The 19,597-nt window shown below is 36.6% G+C and overlaps 2 protein-coding genes across 4 annotated transcripts in view; one reads left to right on the top strand and one right to left on the bottom strand.

Annotated features, from left to right (window-relative positions):
• sirt1 (sirtuin 1) overlaps positions 1 to 18,671 on the bottom strand; it is an 87,394-nt gene extending 68,723 nt beyond the window's left edge. Inside the window, exons 1-8 of the mRNA XM_066678326.1 lie at positions 18,570 to 18,671; positions 13,143 to 13,532; positions 12,770 to 12,796; positions 12,507 to 12,614; positions 12,078 to 12,316; positions 8,287 to 8,439; positions 8,032 to 8,179; positions 1,622 to 1,701 (exon numbers count right to left, since the gene is read on the bottom strand). Coding sequence (XP_066534423.1) covers positions 1,622 to 1,701; positions 8,032 to 8,179; positions 8,287 to 8,439; positions 12,078 to 12,316; positions 12,507 to 12,614; positions 12,770 to 12,796; positions 13,143 to 13,437 — 1,050 coding nt within the window. The 5' untranslated portion in view covers positions 13,438 to 13,532; positions 18,570 to 18,671. The remainder of the gene's footprint in view (positions 1 to 1,621; positions 1,702 to 8,031; positions 8,180 to 8,286; positions 8,440 to 12,077; positions 12,317 to 12,506; positions 12,615 to 12,769; positions 12,797 to 13,142; positions 13,533 to 18,569) is intronic.
• Positions 14,091 to 19,597, top strand: part of dnajc12 (DnaJ (Hsp40) homolog, subfamily C, member 12) — a 61,347-nt gene continuing 55,840 nt past the window's right edge. For 2 of the 3 annotated variants that reach the window (XM_066678328.1, XM_066678327.1), the window contains exon 1: positions 14,091 to 14,229. In XM_066678328.1, the coding sequence (XP_066534425.1) occupies positions 14,152 to 14,229 (78 nt within the window). In that variant the 5' untranslated portion in view covers positions 14,091 to 14,151. The remainder of the gene's footprint in view (positions 14,230 to 19,597) is intronic. The other variant, XM_066678329.1, reaches the window with a different exon arrangement.

Here is a 19,597-nt window from a genome sequence, read left to right as displayed (position 1 = left end):
CAATAAAACATAGAACTTTCATTAATCTGTGGCTTACGGCCACTCCCAAAAACAGAGATCCAGCAGGAATTCCACAAATCACAAATGCACCTATTAACTCAAACGCAGATGACCATATTGTCCAATTGCAGGACCTTTAGTAGGTTTTTGTCATATCAAACATGCTCCTTCAGAGTAAGGCCCTACATATGTTTGTCAAGTTTGGTATCGATTATGTTTAATTGGTTTGAGTTACAGCTGAAAGAATGCATGAAGCCCTGCACACTTTGATTCATTGACATACAATGCATTTTACATTACATGCAATTACAAAGTTGTGAAGCCCTATGCAGAATACAGAAAGTCATATTTCGAGTCAATATGCTTAATTTATTATTAATTTATTTATGCACTTAAGAAGTGCTCCTAGGGACATGCAATTCAAGCTTCATGAGGATTGGACCCTGTTAAGGCTGTCAGACAGCTGCTGAAACTATATATATATATATATATATATATATATATATATATATAGATATATATATATATATATATATATATTTAGTTGGTCAATGACAACCCTATAAATAATCCACGTGTCAATATCCAGAACTAAAAAACCCTGCAACCCAACAACTAATCCCCACTGCTTTTAAGTAGATTCTAAATACAAAAATCAGACAGGTCCAACACCATTACCTAAGCAACTGGCATGCACATTTCATCAGCTTTGCTCCCATATGCAGTGGTAGAGGCCTGGTGTCAAGCATTTAAAAAAATTGTTCGAGCCCCATTACAACATTCCATCCCATGCACGCATAGGCCAAACCGTGGTCTCTGCCATTACAGCCATACAAAAGCAGTGACTGAATAAGAGTTGTCTGTTGCACCCCTGTTGCACTAATTAAGTTCACGGCAAATGTGTCATTGCTCCTAAATGCACACGTTTTATTTTATATTTTATTTATTTTGCATTGCACAGCAGATATTAAGTATTGTACTGCTTTTTGCATCTGCCCTACGCAGCATCAACAATCATAACAGTACAGGAGTTTATAATTCAACATATGGTAATAATGTTATAATGAAATTACTAAAGTTGAGACTATGAACATTGCTACCTGGCTGTGCCAGCTATCCCTACCTACTATCAAGGCTGTGTCTCTTTTTCTGGGAAAATCTGGCTTAAGCTTAATTTAAAAATAGCCTATAATAAACAAATTAAAATTACAATTTTGCATTCCATTCCCTACTTTATAATAATAAGCATAATTTAGCCTAGATAAAATTAAGACCTATGTGAGTGTGAATTTCCAATTTCCCAGGTGGGTTAACATGTTGGTCTGAGCATACATGTACAAACAGGTCGAAATGTGATTCTATCAATACAATTATGCAAAACACTAGAACAGATCATCTTTGACAACTACATTTCCTTGTTGATTACACTATATTTTGTATCAATTCCATTATCATCATACATTTTGTAACAAAAATGTTTTTGTAAACTATATATATTTTAAAATAAAATCCTGAATTTTGGATTTGTTTGTTGTTTTTTTTTACCAAGAACTTACATTTATATATCTCACCTTTAATTAAATTTAGTATTGTTTATTATTAATAAGTTTATAGGTAATACCTGTTTGAAAACATCTTCTCTTATGACATCAGAATCAACTGTGTGTTTACAGACAAGGCAGGATGCTGTTGCAAAAGAACCTAAAAACAAACAAAGAAACAAGCACACACAAGGTTAAATACAGCCACAAGCGGCAATGACAAGGCTCAGAACAAAACAGGTAAAATGTGGAGTTCCAATCAGGAATCTCACTTTTTCAGGTTTAAATATAATTTTCAGATTCATTGGGAAAAATGAATCGCAGCTAGGTTTTCTATGCCTTGCGTTGTCTTCACACCCAGTTTCTGTAAAGCTAATCTGAGATGGAAAACGGGATCTTGAGGTCTATAGATGAGCAATGCTACCATTGACCTGTAAAAAGACCCTTGATATTTAAGAAATTTTACACTTTATTGCCAAAAGTATTTGCTTGTCTGCCTTCACACACATATGAACTTGGGTGACATTCCAATTTTGGACCATTTTTCCATTGAAGATGGACGAGGCGGCCTGGCATGCAGTCTCCACTCTAATTTCTCCCAAAATTGTTCTATCAGGTTGAGATCAGGGCTCTGTGCAGGCCAGTCAAGTTTTTCCACACCAAACTCACTCATCCATGTGTTTATGGACATTTCTTTGTGCCCTGGTATGCAGTTATGTTGAACAGGAAGGGGCTATCCCCAAATTGTTACGACAAAATGGGGACAAAGATATTGTCCAAAATCTCATGGAATACCGAAGAATTATGAGTTCATTTACTGAAATTAAGGGGTCAAGCCCAACACTTGAAAGACAGCCACATACCCCTTCACCAAACTTTACACTCAACACATTGCAGTCAGACAACAGCCAAATCAGACACATCCATCACCAGACGGAAAAGCTGTATTCATCTCTCCAGAGAAGATGTCTCCACTACTCTAGTCCAGTGGTGGAGTGCTTTACACCACTGCATCCAACGCTTTACATTGCACTTGGTGATGTAAGGTTTGGATGCAGCTGTTCAGCCATGGAAACTCATTCCATGAAGCTCTCTACACACTGTCCTTGAGGTAATTCAAAGGCCACATTAAGTTTATAGGTCTACAGTGATTGACTGTGAAGAAAGTTGGTGACCTCTGCACACTATGCGCCACAGCATCCACTGACTCCCGTCATTTTACATGGCCTACCACTTCATGGCTGAGTTCTGTCGTTCTCAATCACTTCCACTTAATAGTGAGGAAATTCTACAACTGTCTGTCACGCTGGAACTCATACTTGAGAGCTTGAGTTCCTGAGAGTTACCCAGTTTTTCACTAAAAATTTCTAGCAGTATTCTGCATGACTAGGTGCTTCATTTTATACACTGATTGCCATGGAAGTGTTTGAAACACACTGATTTGGATGGATATTTCAGCAATATATTTGTTTTTTTTTACCAAGAACTTTACTTTTTATATCTCACCTTTAATTAAATTTAGAAATTTAGTATAGCTGTAATTGCAAGGTTGATAGAAAATGCAAGACAAAACATGCTGCCATTAAAAGTGTGTGTGTGTGTGTATATATATATATATATATATATATATATATATATATATATATATATATATATATATTTTGTGTAAAACAAATTAATAATAACAGATCGGAAGTAGATATCTAGTTTGGTGTTGCTGATGTGCCTCTCTCAGGACAAGATTATAAAACACTTCATATGAAGAACGGAAAACTAGACAAAAACGTAGCTCATTGCAAATAATGCCAAGTCACATTGAAGTACACCGGTAGTACATGCATTGTATATGAATACAAACCGGATTCCAAAAAAGTTGGGACACTAAACAATTTGTGAATAAAAACTGAATGCAATGATGTGAAGGTGCCAACATCTAATATTATGTTCAGAATAGAACACAAATCACAGATCAAACGTTTAAGAGAGAGAGAATGAGAGAGAATGTATCATTTTAAGGGAAAAATATGTTGTTTCAAAATTTCATGGAGTCAATAAAAAAGTGGGGACAAGGCCATTTTTTACCACTGTGTGGCATCCCCCCTTCTCTTTACAACACTCTGGGGACAGAGGAGACCAGTTTCTCAAGTTTAGAAATAGGAATGCTCTCCTATTCATGTCTAATACAGGCCTCTAACTTTTCAATCATCTTGGGCCTTCTTTGTCGCACCTTCCTCTTTATGATGCGCCAAATGTTCTCTATAGGTGAAATATCTGGACTGCAGGCTGGCCATTTCAGTACCCGGAACCTTCTCCTACGTAGCCATGATGTTGTGATTGCTGCAGAATGTGGTCTGGCATTATCTTGTTGAAAAATGCAGGGTCTTCCCTGAAAGAGATGACGTCTAGATAGGAGCATATGTTGTTCTAGAACCTGAACATAATTCTCTGCATTAATGGTGCCTTTCCAGACATGCAAGCGGCCCATGCCACAAGCACTAATAAAACCCCATACCATCAGTGATGCAGGCTTCTGAACGGAGCGTTGATAACAACTTGGGTTATCCTTGTCCTCTCTGGTCCGGATGACATGGCGTCCCAGTGTTCCATGAAGAACTTCAAATCGTGACACATCTGACCACAGAACAGTCTTCCATTTTGCCACATTCCATTTTAAAAGACCCCTGGCCCAGTGCAAACGTCTGAGCTTAGAAATGGCTTCCTCTTTGCACTATAGCGTTTCAGCTGGCAACGGCGGATGGCACGGTGGATTGTGTTCACTGACAATGCTTTCTGGAAGTATTCCTGAGCCCATTCTGTTATTTCCTTGACAGTGGCATTCCTGTTTGAGGTGCAGTTACGTTTAAGGGCCCGGAGATCACAAGCATCCAGTAGAGTTTTACGGCCTTGACCCTTACGCACAGCAATTGCGCCAGATTCTCTGAATCTTTTGATGATGTTATGCACGGTTGATGATGATAACTCAAAAGTCTTTGCTATTTTACGCTGGGTAACAGCATTCTGGTATTGCTGCATCTTTCTGCGTAACAATGGTGGAATTGGTGATCTTCTTACCATCTTGGCTTCAGAGAGACACTGACACTATGAGAAGCTTTTTACTACCCAATCATGTTGTCAATTGACCTAATTAGTGTTAACTGGTCTTCCAGCTGTTTTGTTATATGCTCAGTTTCCTTTTTCCAGCCACTTATTGCTACTTGTCCCAACTTTTTTGGGATTTGTTGACACTGTGAAATTTTGAACTAACATATTTTTCCTTTAAAATGTTACATTTACTCAGATTAAATTTTTTGATCTGTCATCTATGTTCTATTATGAATAAAATATTGACATTTGCAATCTCCACATCATTGCATTCATTTTTTATTCACAATTTGTTTAGTGTCCCAACTTTTTTGGAATCCGGTTTGTATAAAAAAATTTGCCACTTTATGTTCCGTTTTCAATTTTCCCAATGGATGTCGTGTGCGGTTTTATGTTCTACCTCAGTAGCTCATTGTTTTTTGATCTGATGCTACACAAACCTCTGAAAGTTTCAGGCTATAATTTGTGCCTATAGTGAACTTGAATATTGTTTATTTTATTTTTTTTTGGCCAGAGAGGCTCTATAAAGTTCTTTCAGTGCAATATGGTACATTAATAAACAAGACATATTTCTGAATTCACATGTCAAATACAACAAGTACTTGTTCTCTAGTGTTTCATTAGTCTAACTGAATGCAAGCAAAAACATATTTTTAAGTATTATGTGAATAACTTATGAATTGAGATACGTATCGAATTATCATTTATTATAAGAGATGCACACCCCTAATTTTTTTTTTTTTTAAGGATTTTTAAACCATTAGTTTAGTAGTCTTTTTAAATTGGTGCCAGACAGAAATGGATAAAGCTCATATAACTAATAAAAAAAATGAAGAATTCTTACATTTCCTCAAAAAAATTTTTTTTGTTCATTACAAATATACTACTTATGTTTAAAAGTTATTTCTTCAGGTATATTTGTTGGCTTACAGTATTAAACAGCTCAACTCCTGGTCTATTCGAAAACACAGTAGTGCACAGGCTACCACAAATAAATACAGTAAATAAAACAAGCGGCAATACACGAGGTCCAAGCAAGTATTCACTGGAAGACAAACAATGCATCAGTATATGACCTTTCCTGAGATAGAATCCATACTTGTTATGGTAGTTTTTGTAGAGTTTTTAACATGTTCTGGTGTTTTTGTGGAGATGGAGTTTGAAATGGAGTAGTGGATGACCGAGATAGCACAGAAACTCTAGTCCTTCATCAGTGGACACAGGACACTGTCTGCAGGATGTGTTTGGTTGTGGACTATTCTCAGTCCAGCAGTGATGCTGAGGGGTTTAAAACTTCCAACACCTAAGTCATACCTGCTGTATGGGTGTCCTGACCATTGAAGACCAGGGTGAAAGCAAGAGGTTAGCATATGACCTATCCTGATAACAGAAGACACACTTTAGGATAGTTTTTGTAGATTTATCAAATCCTTGGTATTCAGGTTTCTAGGTGGAGCTGGATTGTAAGAGGGACAGGTAGTTGATGAATGGCTTAATTTCTGGTCTGCGGACAAGTGAAGGTGGGGCTTGGTTTTCAAAGACAGCACAGAGCACAGGAAAGGTCACACCTCTTGCTCTGCAAAGATTGCTCACTTTCACCCTGGACTTCAATGGTCAGGACAACCATACAGCAAGTATGATTCAGGTGTTGGGAGCTTTAAACCCCTCAGCATCACTGCTGGACTGAGAATAGTCCACAACTAAACACATCCAACAGACAGTGTCCAGTGTCCGCTGATGAAGGACTAGAGTACAAGCAACTCCACATCTTATATGCTCTTTGGGGTTCCTGATCATTAGGGTGAGAAACCAGTGTTAAACTCGAGAGTGAGTTCTGTGCAGTCTCTGTCACCTACTACTCCTCCATCTCACAAAACATCTCCACTGAGACAGCAGAACCACATTAAAAACACTGCAAAAACTACCCTAAAAAGTGTGGCTTCTATCTCAGGAAAGGTCATATACTGAAGCATTGTTCATCTTCCAGCAAATAATTGCTTGGACCCAGAGGATTGCTGCCTGCGGCTATATTTTTGTTTTATATCTCCAAATGAAACATATAAACATTTTAAGAAATCTGAATATCCCATCCAGGATGTCTTAAAATATTTATTGTTAAGTAAATGCCTTAGTTTTTACATCGTGTTCCTATTTACACAACAAAATAGACACAGTTGAAAAGTCAAAAACAAAACTCTGAGAATCAAAGCCTGCATGTCAGAATGGGCCTGGTCTGTGCAGGCAGCAAGGCACTGTTACTGTGGTCGGGGACAATGACCCACAGCAAAAACTGTTAGCTCTTTTCCACCAACAAAGAATTGGTAACCATGGTTCCTGTTCATAAATATAATTTGGAACAGTTCTGCAAGTTTCTACCAACATAAATTGGTTCCTGAGCCAGAAAACTTTTGCTCCCAGCTGGAACCAAAGAAGAGCTGGTTCTTCAACACGAACCTAATGTCATCAGTAGGCATGTAGAAGTAAAGAATCTTCAGAAAGAGCTCAAAGCCTCAGTGTTTTTGCACAATTTCTTTGTTAAATTTAGTGGAAAACAAAAGGTTGGGTCACAGAAACATTCTCCAAACATAAAAAAGAGACTATGATAAATATTACCTCAATAACGTTCAACACATTTCTGTTCAAGGCTCCAGTAAAACACTGAGATGCACCACGGTGAATGGTGGACCTACAGTGCTGAAGCAGCACAACCATGTCCCAATTCAGATCTCAACACTCCAACCCACTGAACATGCATTTTTTAGGTCCCAAAAAGAGAATTTGAAGTTCCAAATTTAGTTCACGAACTGGAATGTGAAATATGGCTGAAAAATAATCAAGAAACAGAACTTCAAACCCTTTTTGCCGGACCACCTGCCAGGCTGGCCTAGAAGAGACATATGCGCTGACACCTAATGTTGAAACGTGCATGCGCAAGTAGGAAGTGTTAATTTCAGAGTTAAGGTAGCGCCACTATATCTTCTGGTATTAGACGATATAGTTCTGTTTCTTGATTATTGTTCCTAAATAAGCTAAAGTTGGTCTAAAACAACACATCCAGATTTCTGACATTTAATGCGAATTTTGACCATATTGTAAAGTTCTTCTAAAGCCTTGCGCCTCAGTACTGAAATTGCCATCTATACATCTGCATGCACACACTAAATGTTCTCATTTTGTACTGGCTCTGGCACTTGTGTGATGTTAATACATATCATGCCATAATAGCAGGCTTGTGATTGGTCCTTTTGTGCCAGTCAAAATTTATTTTCCCTGAAGTAGCAGGCGGTTCATGTGCACATTAAGTTGTGAAAATTACCAGACTCTAACTAGAGAATCTGGTAATGTGAGGCTACTTGGTGTACTACAACATAATATTTAATCAACATACCATGACACTGAATGATCTTTTTGACCCCTGCAACCTGCTCCAGAGTGTCAATATTCTGAGTGTAGTTCCTAAGAAGCTTCCCTTTCTTATCCAGCATGGCAATGAATATATGACAAAGTGATGGCTGAAACTGACCCGGATAGATTTCCTGCAAAATACATACATACAAATACATTAAATACTACAGTCAACATAAAGCACTAAGAATAAAAGTAAATGAACAAAAACAAAACAAAGAAGCAAATACATACAGACCTTTGCAAATTTAAAAAATGGTCTTGGATCTCTTCTGAAATATTCTACATCAAACATAGCTTGAGGGTCTGGTAGATCAGGAAAGTCTACAGCAAGTCTGGCATAAATCCCATCTCTGGATCTGAAGTCAGGTATTCCACAAGAAACAGACACCTGGATTAGTGTGAACAAAAACAATAATATGTAAAAGTTGTCAGTTAAGAAGTGTGTAGATAAAAAAAATAAAAAAAAAACCTATGTGCCATCTAGCACTTTATCGGTCATATTATTGTTGCATTTGCATTTTCAAATGCATTTTTGTTTAGTTTTATTTCAAATCTGCCATTCTCTATAACTAATCTAATTAGGTATAGCAAGAAAAGCTAAACTTCATTCAGCTTTAACTGTAGCCTAAAGTGACCAAATTTACCTTTTTTATTAAGTATATTTGAAAAGGTTCTGCCTTCATTCATTCACAATACTAGTCGAGCAACAGGCATCACACACACCTATGGACATTTTGAATAGCCAATACACCTACCAACAAGGTTTTTTGGACTGAGGGAGGAAAACTGTGCAGCCGCCCAAAAAAAAAAAAAAAAAAAAAAAAAAAAAAAAAAAAAAACTCAGGTGGCACTGCATAAGAAACTGTCATGCTTCAATGACAAATATAGCAACATGGCCTTAGAAGTACATAATAATTGTCATCACTTGAGCTACTGTATCAAGAAATGAATTCTGAAATTAATTAATTATGCAAGGAGAAAACCCATATGTCAATTCTGTGCAGAACAGCTAAGTTCTCTGGCCTAAGTTAATCTCAGATGGGGCACAAATTTTAAATGTGTGGTGTAGGGTTGGGCCAGGGGTCGGCAACCCGTGGCTCTTTGCTCCCTCTGATGCGGCTCAGCTTTTGAAAATAATTAATGAGTATTTAATTAAAATGTATTTTATTTTGGTTTGTTCATTTTCAAAATATAATTCTATGAAGATTATGGCGATCTTGTAACATCTAAAATATTTTGTCGCTCTTAATACACATCACAACTTCCAATGTGCGGTTTCTTGAACTTTTTGACAGCTGACTGCATGGCACCAGTAAAATAATGACGGCACGCAGAGAGAGGACAGCACAAATGTAACACAGTATAGTTTGTTTATACATAGCTCAAAGGCAAAAAAATGTTATGCGCATTATTTCATTTAAAATTTCAAAGGGGTTTTGTGGCTTCCAGTGTTTTCTTTACTGTGTGAAATGGGTCCAAATGGCTCTTTGAGTGGTAAAGATTGCCAACCCCTGGGCTGGGCGACATACAATATGGCATTGTTATTATTATTAATGTGTTAGTGTTTATTTTTAACACCAAAAAGAACATGGTGTGACTGCATTTGCTGCAGCACTAAATGATGGACAGCTATGTCTGGTTGCTGATTGGCTAAATATAAGTGACGACCATTTAGAAACGCGTTCTCTGACGACCAATTAGAAACGTGGCTGAGGGAGAGCAGTGTGTTTCAAAGAAATCATGGTCTTAACAGCACTCTTTTTTGGAATTAAAGCTTCGCCACTGGTTTCATTTTTATCCTTTGTCGACTTCGTTGTTATCAGAGAGGTAGACCTTAGTGCACTCGATAAATATGCTATGACTGGTCCAGCAGCATACACTAACAATGGCAGGACAGCGTGGTGTGCGTGAGCATATGTGCACGAACATGCGAAGGTGGCACTGCGCGAAAGAGAGGAAAACAGATCTGAACGGGACATTTGTGCAGTGTTTTAAATGTACACAGATGGAAAGCTGCCTGTCCTCAGCATACTCGATATAACGAATGTGGTCATTTTCAAAATCGTGTAAACAATACAATGGAACGTATCGATATATCCCCCAGCTTTAGCTTGATCTTAAGTCATGTTCACACACCAATGTTAGAAGCTTGTGCTTACGTCACACTATCATGTGTGTATCGTGAATGTCTTATTGAATTAAAATAATATATATATATATATATATATATATATATATTATACACACACACACCAGTATTACAGTGAATAATATTACATTGCCCACCCCTAGTGTGGTGTTTCAACTTATTTCATAATAAAAAATTTTTTTTTTGTGTGATTTTTGACAAAGGGGACTATGCAGACTGGTTTCAATGATAGTTGCAAAAACCAACATCTCTCATAGTATGGGAGGTGTAGCAGTAACAATGTAATTTTTACAGCATGTCCCAACCTCTTTGGAATTGGGGATTTTAATTTGCCTAATTTTATAGACTGTGGATTTATAAGCAATAGAATTTTGGAATATTACATCCAGGAACATGTTATGTTCTTAAATACCCTGATTTAGGAATTAAGTTTGTGCTCAAGTTACGTGTTATTGGCTAAGTGGAAATAAGTTATCATTCTGTACTGAGAAGAATCAACATGACGCACACATGGTCAGTGGAGCTGAGAGAATGGACAGAGCGTAGAAAAAAGGATGTGGTCATAATGTTATAGTTTATCTGTGTATAACAGCAAAATTGACTTCACTTTCTATTGATATACTGAATTTAACACATTGCAAACATTCAATCATTCATTTTCTGTAACTGCTTACCCAGTTCAGGGTAACTAAGCCTATCCTGAATCACTGGGTGCTAGGCGGGAGAACTTTCTGAACTGGAGCCCTATCCATCACAGAGCAATACACACCCTCACATTTACTAACTCAAACCTATGGACACATTTAAGGAGCCAATCCTTCTAACGATGTGTTTCTTTGGACCATGGGAGGTAACTGGAGCTCACACAGAGACACAAAACTGATGCAGACATGGGGAGAACACACCAAACTCCTCACAGGCAAGTCACCGGGTCCGGGGCATGAACCCTGGAGCTGTGCGACAGCAACACTACCCGTTGCGCCAGTGTGCCGCCACAATGCAAATATACAAAATAAAATACTCTTGCAGCAGGTAGTATCACTGTCACAGTTGCTGGGATGTAGGGCTGTGGGTTTGAGTCCCGATCCGGGTGACTGTCTGTGAGGAGTTTGGTGTGTTCTACCCATGTCTGCGTGGGTTTCCTTTGGGTGCAACAGTTTCCTCCCTCAGTACAAAAACACACGTTGGTAGGTGGATTGGCTACTCAAAAGTGTCCATAGGTGTGAGAATATGTGTGAGTGTGTGTCACCCTGTGAAGGACTGGCGATCCCTCCAGGGTATGTCCCCACCTTGCACCCAGTGATTCCAGGTAGGCTCTGGACCCACCACGACCCTGAACTGGATAAGCAGTTACAGACAATGAAAGAATATATCTATCCAATTATTTTTGCACAGGTCACATTTTATATGTTTGAGAATGTTAAGCTGAGCCAAGAAATAGTAGTATTTCACTTAAATGTGTAGAAGTGTCTTTAGCATTTGTATTTATATCCACTTAGAAAATTAACAAAACATGTAGTACGATATGTGGCACAAATTTAGCCAATTCCCAAAATGCATGTCACAGAGACATAGCATTTACACCAAGTTATGGATGTTTTGTTGTCAAAAACAGGATGTTAATCAAAAGTCTCATTGCTACGATACACGCATTGCTTCAATACAGGCAACATCTAAAATAAGAGTTTGCAACAACCTTGTCATAAATTTTACGGCTATATGTGATGTGGAAACCTTTAAGGGTCCACTCAGAATGTTTTGTTAAACAAATGCATAGAAACAAAGACTTTTTAACTTTGATTATCAATTTAAACAAGTCAGGTTCTTGTAGATCTTGGCCTATACAAACAATTAACAATAAAAAAATAAACATGTACCCCAGCACCAGTTAAGACAAGGATTTTTTTGCTGTCATGAAGTAGTCTCACAACATCTTCCAAGGTGTTAATATCTTTGCGCTTCTTTCTCTTGGGGGGTTCAGAGATATTGATAATAATTTGCCACAATGTCATGTCGTCAAGATCCAGTGGAAGGACAGTTTCCGGAAGCAGGTCTTTTAAAATAGTCCTTGGATCAGTCTCTCTCATTATGTGCTGCTGAAGTAAACGGTATGAACCTTAAAAAGATGACAAACCATGTCAGTCTACTTAGGATCTATATAAAAATAAAAAATAAAATAACATACACATTAAACAATGACATAAGAAAATAAAATAGATTTTTAAATGTCAGCTTAACAAATTCTGCTTCATGTTTACCTTTACCAGTTGCTTACGTAAACTGCAAAGGCCCTCTCAGTCACTTACCAATCTGAGGCTGGGGTGTCCAGTCACTTGAACTGGCATGGGAGGAGCAGTCGTCGTCTTCATTTATATCGGGTGAACATAACCCATTTAGGTGAACGTCGTCAACCACTACCCGTAAATAAAACAAAACCATTAAAACGTCAGAAAAGTCAACATTTGTCTACTTACTTAGCCTTTGTCGTTACCCATTTTCCCACTACCGATTTACGAAATCTACAAGGTTTACAAACATTTTCGAACAACTAAACTTAAAAATAACTTACCGAAAAAGGGCTTATTTAGCATCAACGCTGCAATGAAACATATTTGTGTTGAAGTTAAATTATCAGACCTCGTTGAAGGGGCTTGCTAGCTAACATTTTTAAGGTAACGTTAGAACGCAAAAAATTCAAATAGTAGTTTAACTTCACAAACTTATCATTATCAGCCGTTCCTTTGAACAAATTAGTAATGCAAAAATGTCGTAACGATTAAGTTATGGACCCATTTTGCCCGATAGAACTCGTTGCAAATCTGACTTGTTTATTAGCCAGTTTAGCACCGAAGTAACCAAAGCTGCGGTTAACCTACTTATGCTACCAAGCTATCGACGCTGATATATAAAGCGTATATAAACAGGCATGTTAGCTGAGTTACCTGTGAGCTGAGTTTCAGGAACAACCCGAGGAGTCCGCTCAGTTTCGGGACCGTGTTTACAGGGCTCGGAGAGCAGTGACCCGGGGGCCTTATTCGCCTCCATCTCCGTTTCTCCATCCCTGGGACTCCGTGAACTCTCACTTGCCTCCAACAAACACGAAATTCGTTCACCTTCACCCCCATTCGAAAAGCAGTTTTTGAAAGCATTACTAATCCGTGATTTCTTAACGAGCGGCTCATCCATTCCGTCACAATCGGCCTTAGCTCCTACCAGTGTAATCTCCCCGTCCGCCATCTTCTGTTGTGTGAATAGGCCTTGTTTCCTTGATGGAATGAGCCACAGCACTAAGGGCTCTGCAGCTCTGAGGCGCTGAAACAGTACCTCAGATCCTAAAACACAAGCACGTTTGAAAACATATTAAATGACGCCAGAATCAGATTTATTTATTTAAATAATGCTGATACACCATTTATTTCTTTATTGGTGTCTACTCTAGGATTGTGCACTTTATATATAATTTAGAGGGAAAATACAGAATATACGGTATATCTATTTAAACATTCTGGTCTCACATTTAACAGAATACATTATACTCTAGAGTTAGGGCTCCTGGAAAAAGTATTTAGAGTGTCTGCATAGCACTTTTCACACTAAAGGATTTTCGCTGCTAGACTGTCACATACCGTTGGCAGAGCTCCTCTTTTATTTAAATTTGGACCGGAATATTCGAATAAGAAGCATGCAAAATATGCGTCTCTTATTTCGTAAGACGACATCTGTACACAATTTCATTGTTTGTCTGTCATCCTTGCAACACGTTCCAAAAACATCACTTACATTTAAATTAAAAACAACCATTACCTGTAAGTCTCTTGTAATGGCGCACATACACTGTTGCTGCATACTTTTTATTCCACGGTATGGTATATCGGAGCTATAACACAGAACTTTACGGTGTTGTGTTTCAGTGGATTTTGAGACGCAGTGTGATAAGAACACCGGTCACTTATGGAGATGATATTAAACCGTAAACTCGAGGATTTGGAAGACTTTTACGGTTTGCTTGGGTGCGATGAGTTGTCAACGGTAAATTAACGGCATGTACATATACTGGAATATATCTTTTTTGCTGGCTGATTGATGATTGTTATAAGAGCCACGGCATTCAACAGATGATTCACTGGATTAAGGGTATGGAGCTTGGAAAGGGCCAAAATTACTCTTAATGTTGCCACTCATCTGCTTTAAGGCGTATCTTCAACTTTAACTTTAAAAATAATAATTTGAAGGAACCTTTCACTGCGAGGAGTCGTGTGGTCACTGCGGTAAAGTGGTTTCATATTCGACATTTGTTTGACAATAAGAGTTACGCCTTTTTCGCCATTTACCAAAACGTATATTCAGTCACAGGTTGGTGGTGTAGTGAAATAAGCCAAGAATTACACCTTTATTTATTACTAAACTGTACTTGCTGAGATTAAGCCAGAAACGCAGCCGATTGTTTCTGCCCCTGTACCCAGCTCCAGCGTTGGGGACCGTCGCACAATTTCCAGAAGAAACATATAGCGTTAATAGCCAAATCTATTAATCGTTTTCCTTATTGGACCTAATGATGTCAAACCAACTTACATAAGTACAGTTATTTATTCTCTACGCATTACAATGCTTATTTTGGTGAAAAAATAAGTAAATGGTCTTTTCTTAATGATTAAAATAACCAAATAAATCTGTTTAACTCTCATGTTAAACTCTCATGTTACTGGACCTAATGGTGTCAAAACAACTTAGAAAAATACAAATATGTGTTCTTTATATATTACAGAGCATATTTTGGGGAATAGTGAAGTTATTTAATTCATAACAATGTTAAGATCCAAATAAATCTATTAATCTCTCATGTTATTGGACCTAATGATGTCAAACCAACACAGACCAATACAGATACTTATTCTTTACACATTAAAAGGCTTATTTTGGTGAAAAATTTATAATGACTATAATAAAGTAATTATTAAGTAACGTTGCTGTATGGTATGGCCACTTAGAAAAAATCCAGAGTTCAATACCAACATAATAGGCAGGTAAAGTTAGGTTTATATTGGATATTCACCTGGTTTTCGGGTTGCGCCCCTCCCCCTGCTCACAAGCAGCGTCCAAAAATCTCTGAAACTTCATTTTCTTAATCGTCGAGGACCAGGGAACAAACTATAGTTATTATATTTTGCCAAAATATTACATCTTTCCATTTCGCGGAGTACATTTACTGAAAATAGCCGGAATGGCTACAGCGGGCGCCCGAGACGCTAAGGGACCGTCGGCAAAGAGCGGAACCTCTTTAAAAACGTAAACCATGCACATAGATGAGCAGTGAGTTAGTGGTACACAACAATAGCCAACCTTAACAATATTCTCAATTTTATTTATTTATACATATGAATATTTAGTTTTAAGCAATGTACACATTGTAAACATATACATGTAGTGCATTTATAGCAAAAAAAAGTGTTACTGTGAAGCATCCATATTACTTACAAATAATAATGAAAAAATGTGGTTAACAGAGATATACTTTACCAAAATACCACAAATTTTATTTAGTAAAATGTGCCTCTATTTAATTTAAAATATTTTTCTTCATAAAATTAACTGATAGTCTCAGACATATATATGGCATACAGATCTAAAATAAGTTTTAGTCGTCTACAGAGACACATCTGACCAACATACTACAACCTTTAGTTTCTTTAAATATATTTTTGATAAATTTTGATTATTTTGTAAAGTAACAAATAGCTACTGTGAGACATCCGTGTAACATACGGATCTAAAATCAGCTGTAGTCTACAGAGACGTGCGGCCAACATACTACGACCTTTGGTTTCTTAAAATATGTCATCATTAAGTTTTTAGAAAATTTTTAAAGTTACAAACAACTACTGTGAGGTATCCTTATGATATATGCATCTAAAATTGGTTGTAGTCTACAGAGACATGTCTGACTAACATACTACAACCTTTAGTTTTTAAAAATGTGCCTTTGTTAAATTTTCATACATTTTTTTAAGTTACAAATTGCTACTGTGAGGCATCATTATGATATATGGATCTAAAACTGGTATGTATTCTGTAAGGACATGCCTGACCAACATACCACAACCTTTAGTTTTTTAAAATATATCTATGTTAAATTTTCATTAATTTTTTAAAGTTACAAATCGCTACTGCGAGACATCAATATGAGATGTGAATCTAAAACTGGTTGTAGTCTACAGAGACATGTCTGACCAGCATACTACAAGCTTTAGTTTTTTAAAATATGTCTTTGTTAAATTTTTATTAATTTTTTAAAGTTACAAATCGCTACTATGAGACATCCATATGAGATATGGATCTAAATCTGGTTAAACTTGCCAGATATGTTGCTGTACACTACAACTGATTTAGGATCTTTATGCTATACTAATGTCTCACAATATCAATTTCTTACATTAAGAACTTTTATTAAAACCCATTTCAGTATTTTAACAAACCAAATGTTGTACTGTTTCTTCAGATGTGTCTCTGTACTTTACAAGTGATTTCACATCTGCATATTATATGGATCTATTACAGTAGTGATTCTTTTGACTGAAAATTAATTAAAATTTAACAGAAACATATTTTACTAAAGTAAAGGTTGTAGTATGTTGGTCAGATGTATCTCTTTAGACTACAACTGATTTTAGGTCTGTATATAATACAGATGCCTCACAGAAGATATTTGTAACATTAAAAAATGTATGAAAAATGTTGCTAAGATATATTTTAAAAAAACAAAGATTGTAATATGTTGGTCAGATGTGTCTCTATACACTACAATGTTTTTATATCTGTATATCATACGGATGTCTCGCAGCAGCAATTTGTAACTTGAAAAACTTTATAAAAAAGGTAACCAAGAATTATTTAACCAAACTAAAGGTTATGTTGGCCAGACTTGTCTCTGTTGACTACAACCAGTTTTAGATGCATACCTCATACAGATGTCGCGCAGTAGCAATTTGTAACAGTAAAAAATTAATCAAAATTTAACAAAGACATATTTTAAAAAAGGCTAAAATTTGTAGTATGTTAGTCAGACATGTCTCTGTAGACTACAACCAGTTTTAGATACTTATACGGATGTCTCACCGTAGCTTTTTGTAACTTAAAAAAGTTAATGAAAATTTAATGAAGACATATTTTAAAAACTAAAGGTTGTAGTATGTTAGTCAGACATGTCTCTGTAGACTACAACCAGTTTTAGATCCATATCTCATATGGATGTCTCGCTGATGATGTGGTTTGTAACTTTAAAAATGTTCTAAAAACTTAATGATGACATATTTTAAGAAACCAAAGGTCGTAGTATGTTGGCCACATGTGTGTCTGCAGACTACAACTGATTTTAGATCTGTATTTTACAGAGATGTCTCAAACTAACTATTTGTTACTTCAAAAAAAAACATCAAAACTTAACAAAAAATATATTTAAAGAAACTAAAGGTTGTAGTATGTTGGTCAGGCGTGTTTCTGTAGACTACAATTGATTTTAGATCTCTATATCATAAGGTTACCTCACAGTAGCGATTTGTAACTTTAAAAAAATCATAAAAATTTAACAAAGACATATTTTAAAAAAACTGAAAACTGTAGTATGTTGGTCACGTGTCTCTGTAGACTACAACTTATTTTAGATCTGTATGCCATATGAATGTCTCAGACTATCAGTTAATTTTATGAAGAAAAACATTTTAAATTGAATATAGGTACATTTCACTAAATAAAATTTGTGGTATTTTGTTAAGGTATATTTCTGTGAACCACAATTGTTTTAAAATTCGTGAGTAATATGGATGCTTCACAGTAACACTTTATTTGCTATAAATGCACTACATGTATATGTTTACAATGTGTACATTGCTTAAAACTAAATAATCTATTCTATGTGCATGGTTTACGTTTTTAAATAGGTTCCGCACTTTTCCGACGGTTCCTTAGGTCTCAGGCGCCCGCTGCAGCCATTCCGGTTATTTTCAGTAAATGTACTCCGTGAAATGGAAAGATGTGGTATTTGGCAAAACATAATAACTGTAGTTTGTTCTCTGGTCCTCGACGATTAATAAAATGAAGTTTCGGAGGTTTTAGGACCTTGCTTGTGAGCAGGGAGAGGGGCGCAACACGAATATCCGCTGAATATCCAATATAAACCTAACTTTACAGACCTCTCACAAACATGGCTATACCAACGCTCTCGGTCACGCGCATTTGAGAGTAAATAAAATTTAGACGCGGCTAATTGCTGGGTGACCCTGTATGGAATCAGATTTGTGCCAAAAAGTATCGCACAAAAAAATTCATCTCAAACGTAAAACTTATAATTTTCAAACAAAATATCTAGCTCTGACCTGTTGTGCTCCATGGTTTTGTGCCAGCTGCACGAGTTTTGTGCGCCTGATTTCTGAGTTTTGCGAGCAGTTTTGGCACAAAGTTCTCGCGTGGGCGGGAGTTCTCAGCGGTGCCTTCCTATTGGCTAATGAGTTTTTGAACGATAACTTAGTGCCCTGAACGTTGTTCACGACTCTGAGTGCAGGAAGCCTGTGTATTCGGCTTTGGGATTCTGCTTTTGCAGAATATAACGCATTTACGTGCTGAATAGCTCTGATATAATTTCCTCTTTCGTAACATTAAAGAGATAGTTCTTTGCTTGAACTGTATAGTGTTAGAACATTTTGACTTCTTGTTTATAAATATTAGTATTAATAATCATTGTTATTATTAATAATTCATTATGGTTAATAATGATTAATGATTTATTAATTATTCATATTTCCTCTCAAAATCCAAAAATGACAGTGGAATTTGCAGAAGTTTGATACAACTTTATAAAATTTGTATTCATTAAAGGAGCAGGAACACTCTTGTCTGTGATGTTTCTCTTTGTCTGTGAGACCTCCTGTAACAAAATGCACATAAGGCATTTGTTAAAAACAGATCTTCAAAATAAAATTTGAGCATTTAAAACATCTAACAGTGATTACGGGAAAGGGAAGACCTTCTATGTTAGTACACGATAGGTTTCTGAACAGAAAATCAAGCACTCATAAATAATATTTTACAAATAAACAAATAAACGCTCATTTATTCTGTTTCACCCGGAGTAAACAGACATCGGTGTGCATTTACCTCAGATCAGTATCTGGTAATGAGAGACAAACAGGTTTGTTTTCACAGTAAAATCTTTAATGTTTTGATTTAGACAGAACATTACCTCAATATCTACATTGATTTTCGGAGTTTGCAGGTATTTCATAGATTTTAAACAGTAAAGTACAAAGAGAATTCGTGTTTGTGTAAAATTACTCACAATGTTGAAATCTTTCCCGTCTCTCCACTACTGAGCTGCAACGAATGCTGATTGTTGTGTTTTGAAGCG

The sequence above is a fragment of the Hoplias malabaricus genome, chromosome 8, assembly GCF_029633855.1.
Source record: "Hoplias malabaricus isolate fHopMal1 chromosome 8, fHopMal1.hap1, whole genome shotgun sequence".
Lineage (NCBI taxonomy): Eukaryota > Metazoa > Chordata > Actinopteri > Characiformes > Erythrinidae > Hoplias > Hoplias malabaricus.
The sequence above is the reverse complement of the archived record's forward strand: the minus strand, read 5'-3'. Positions and strand labels throughout refer to the sequence as shown.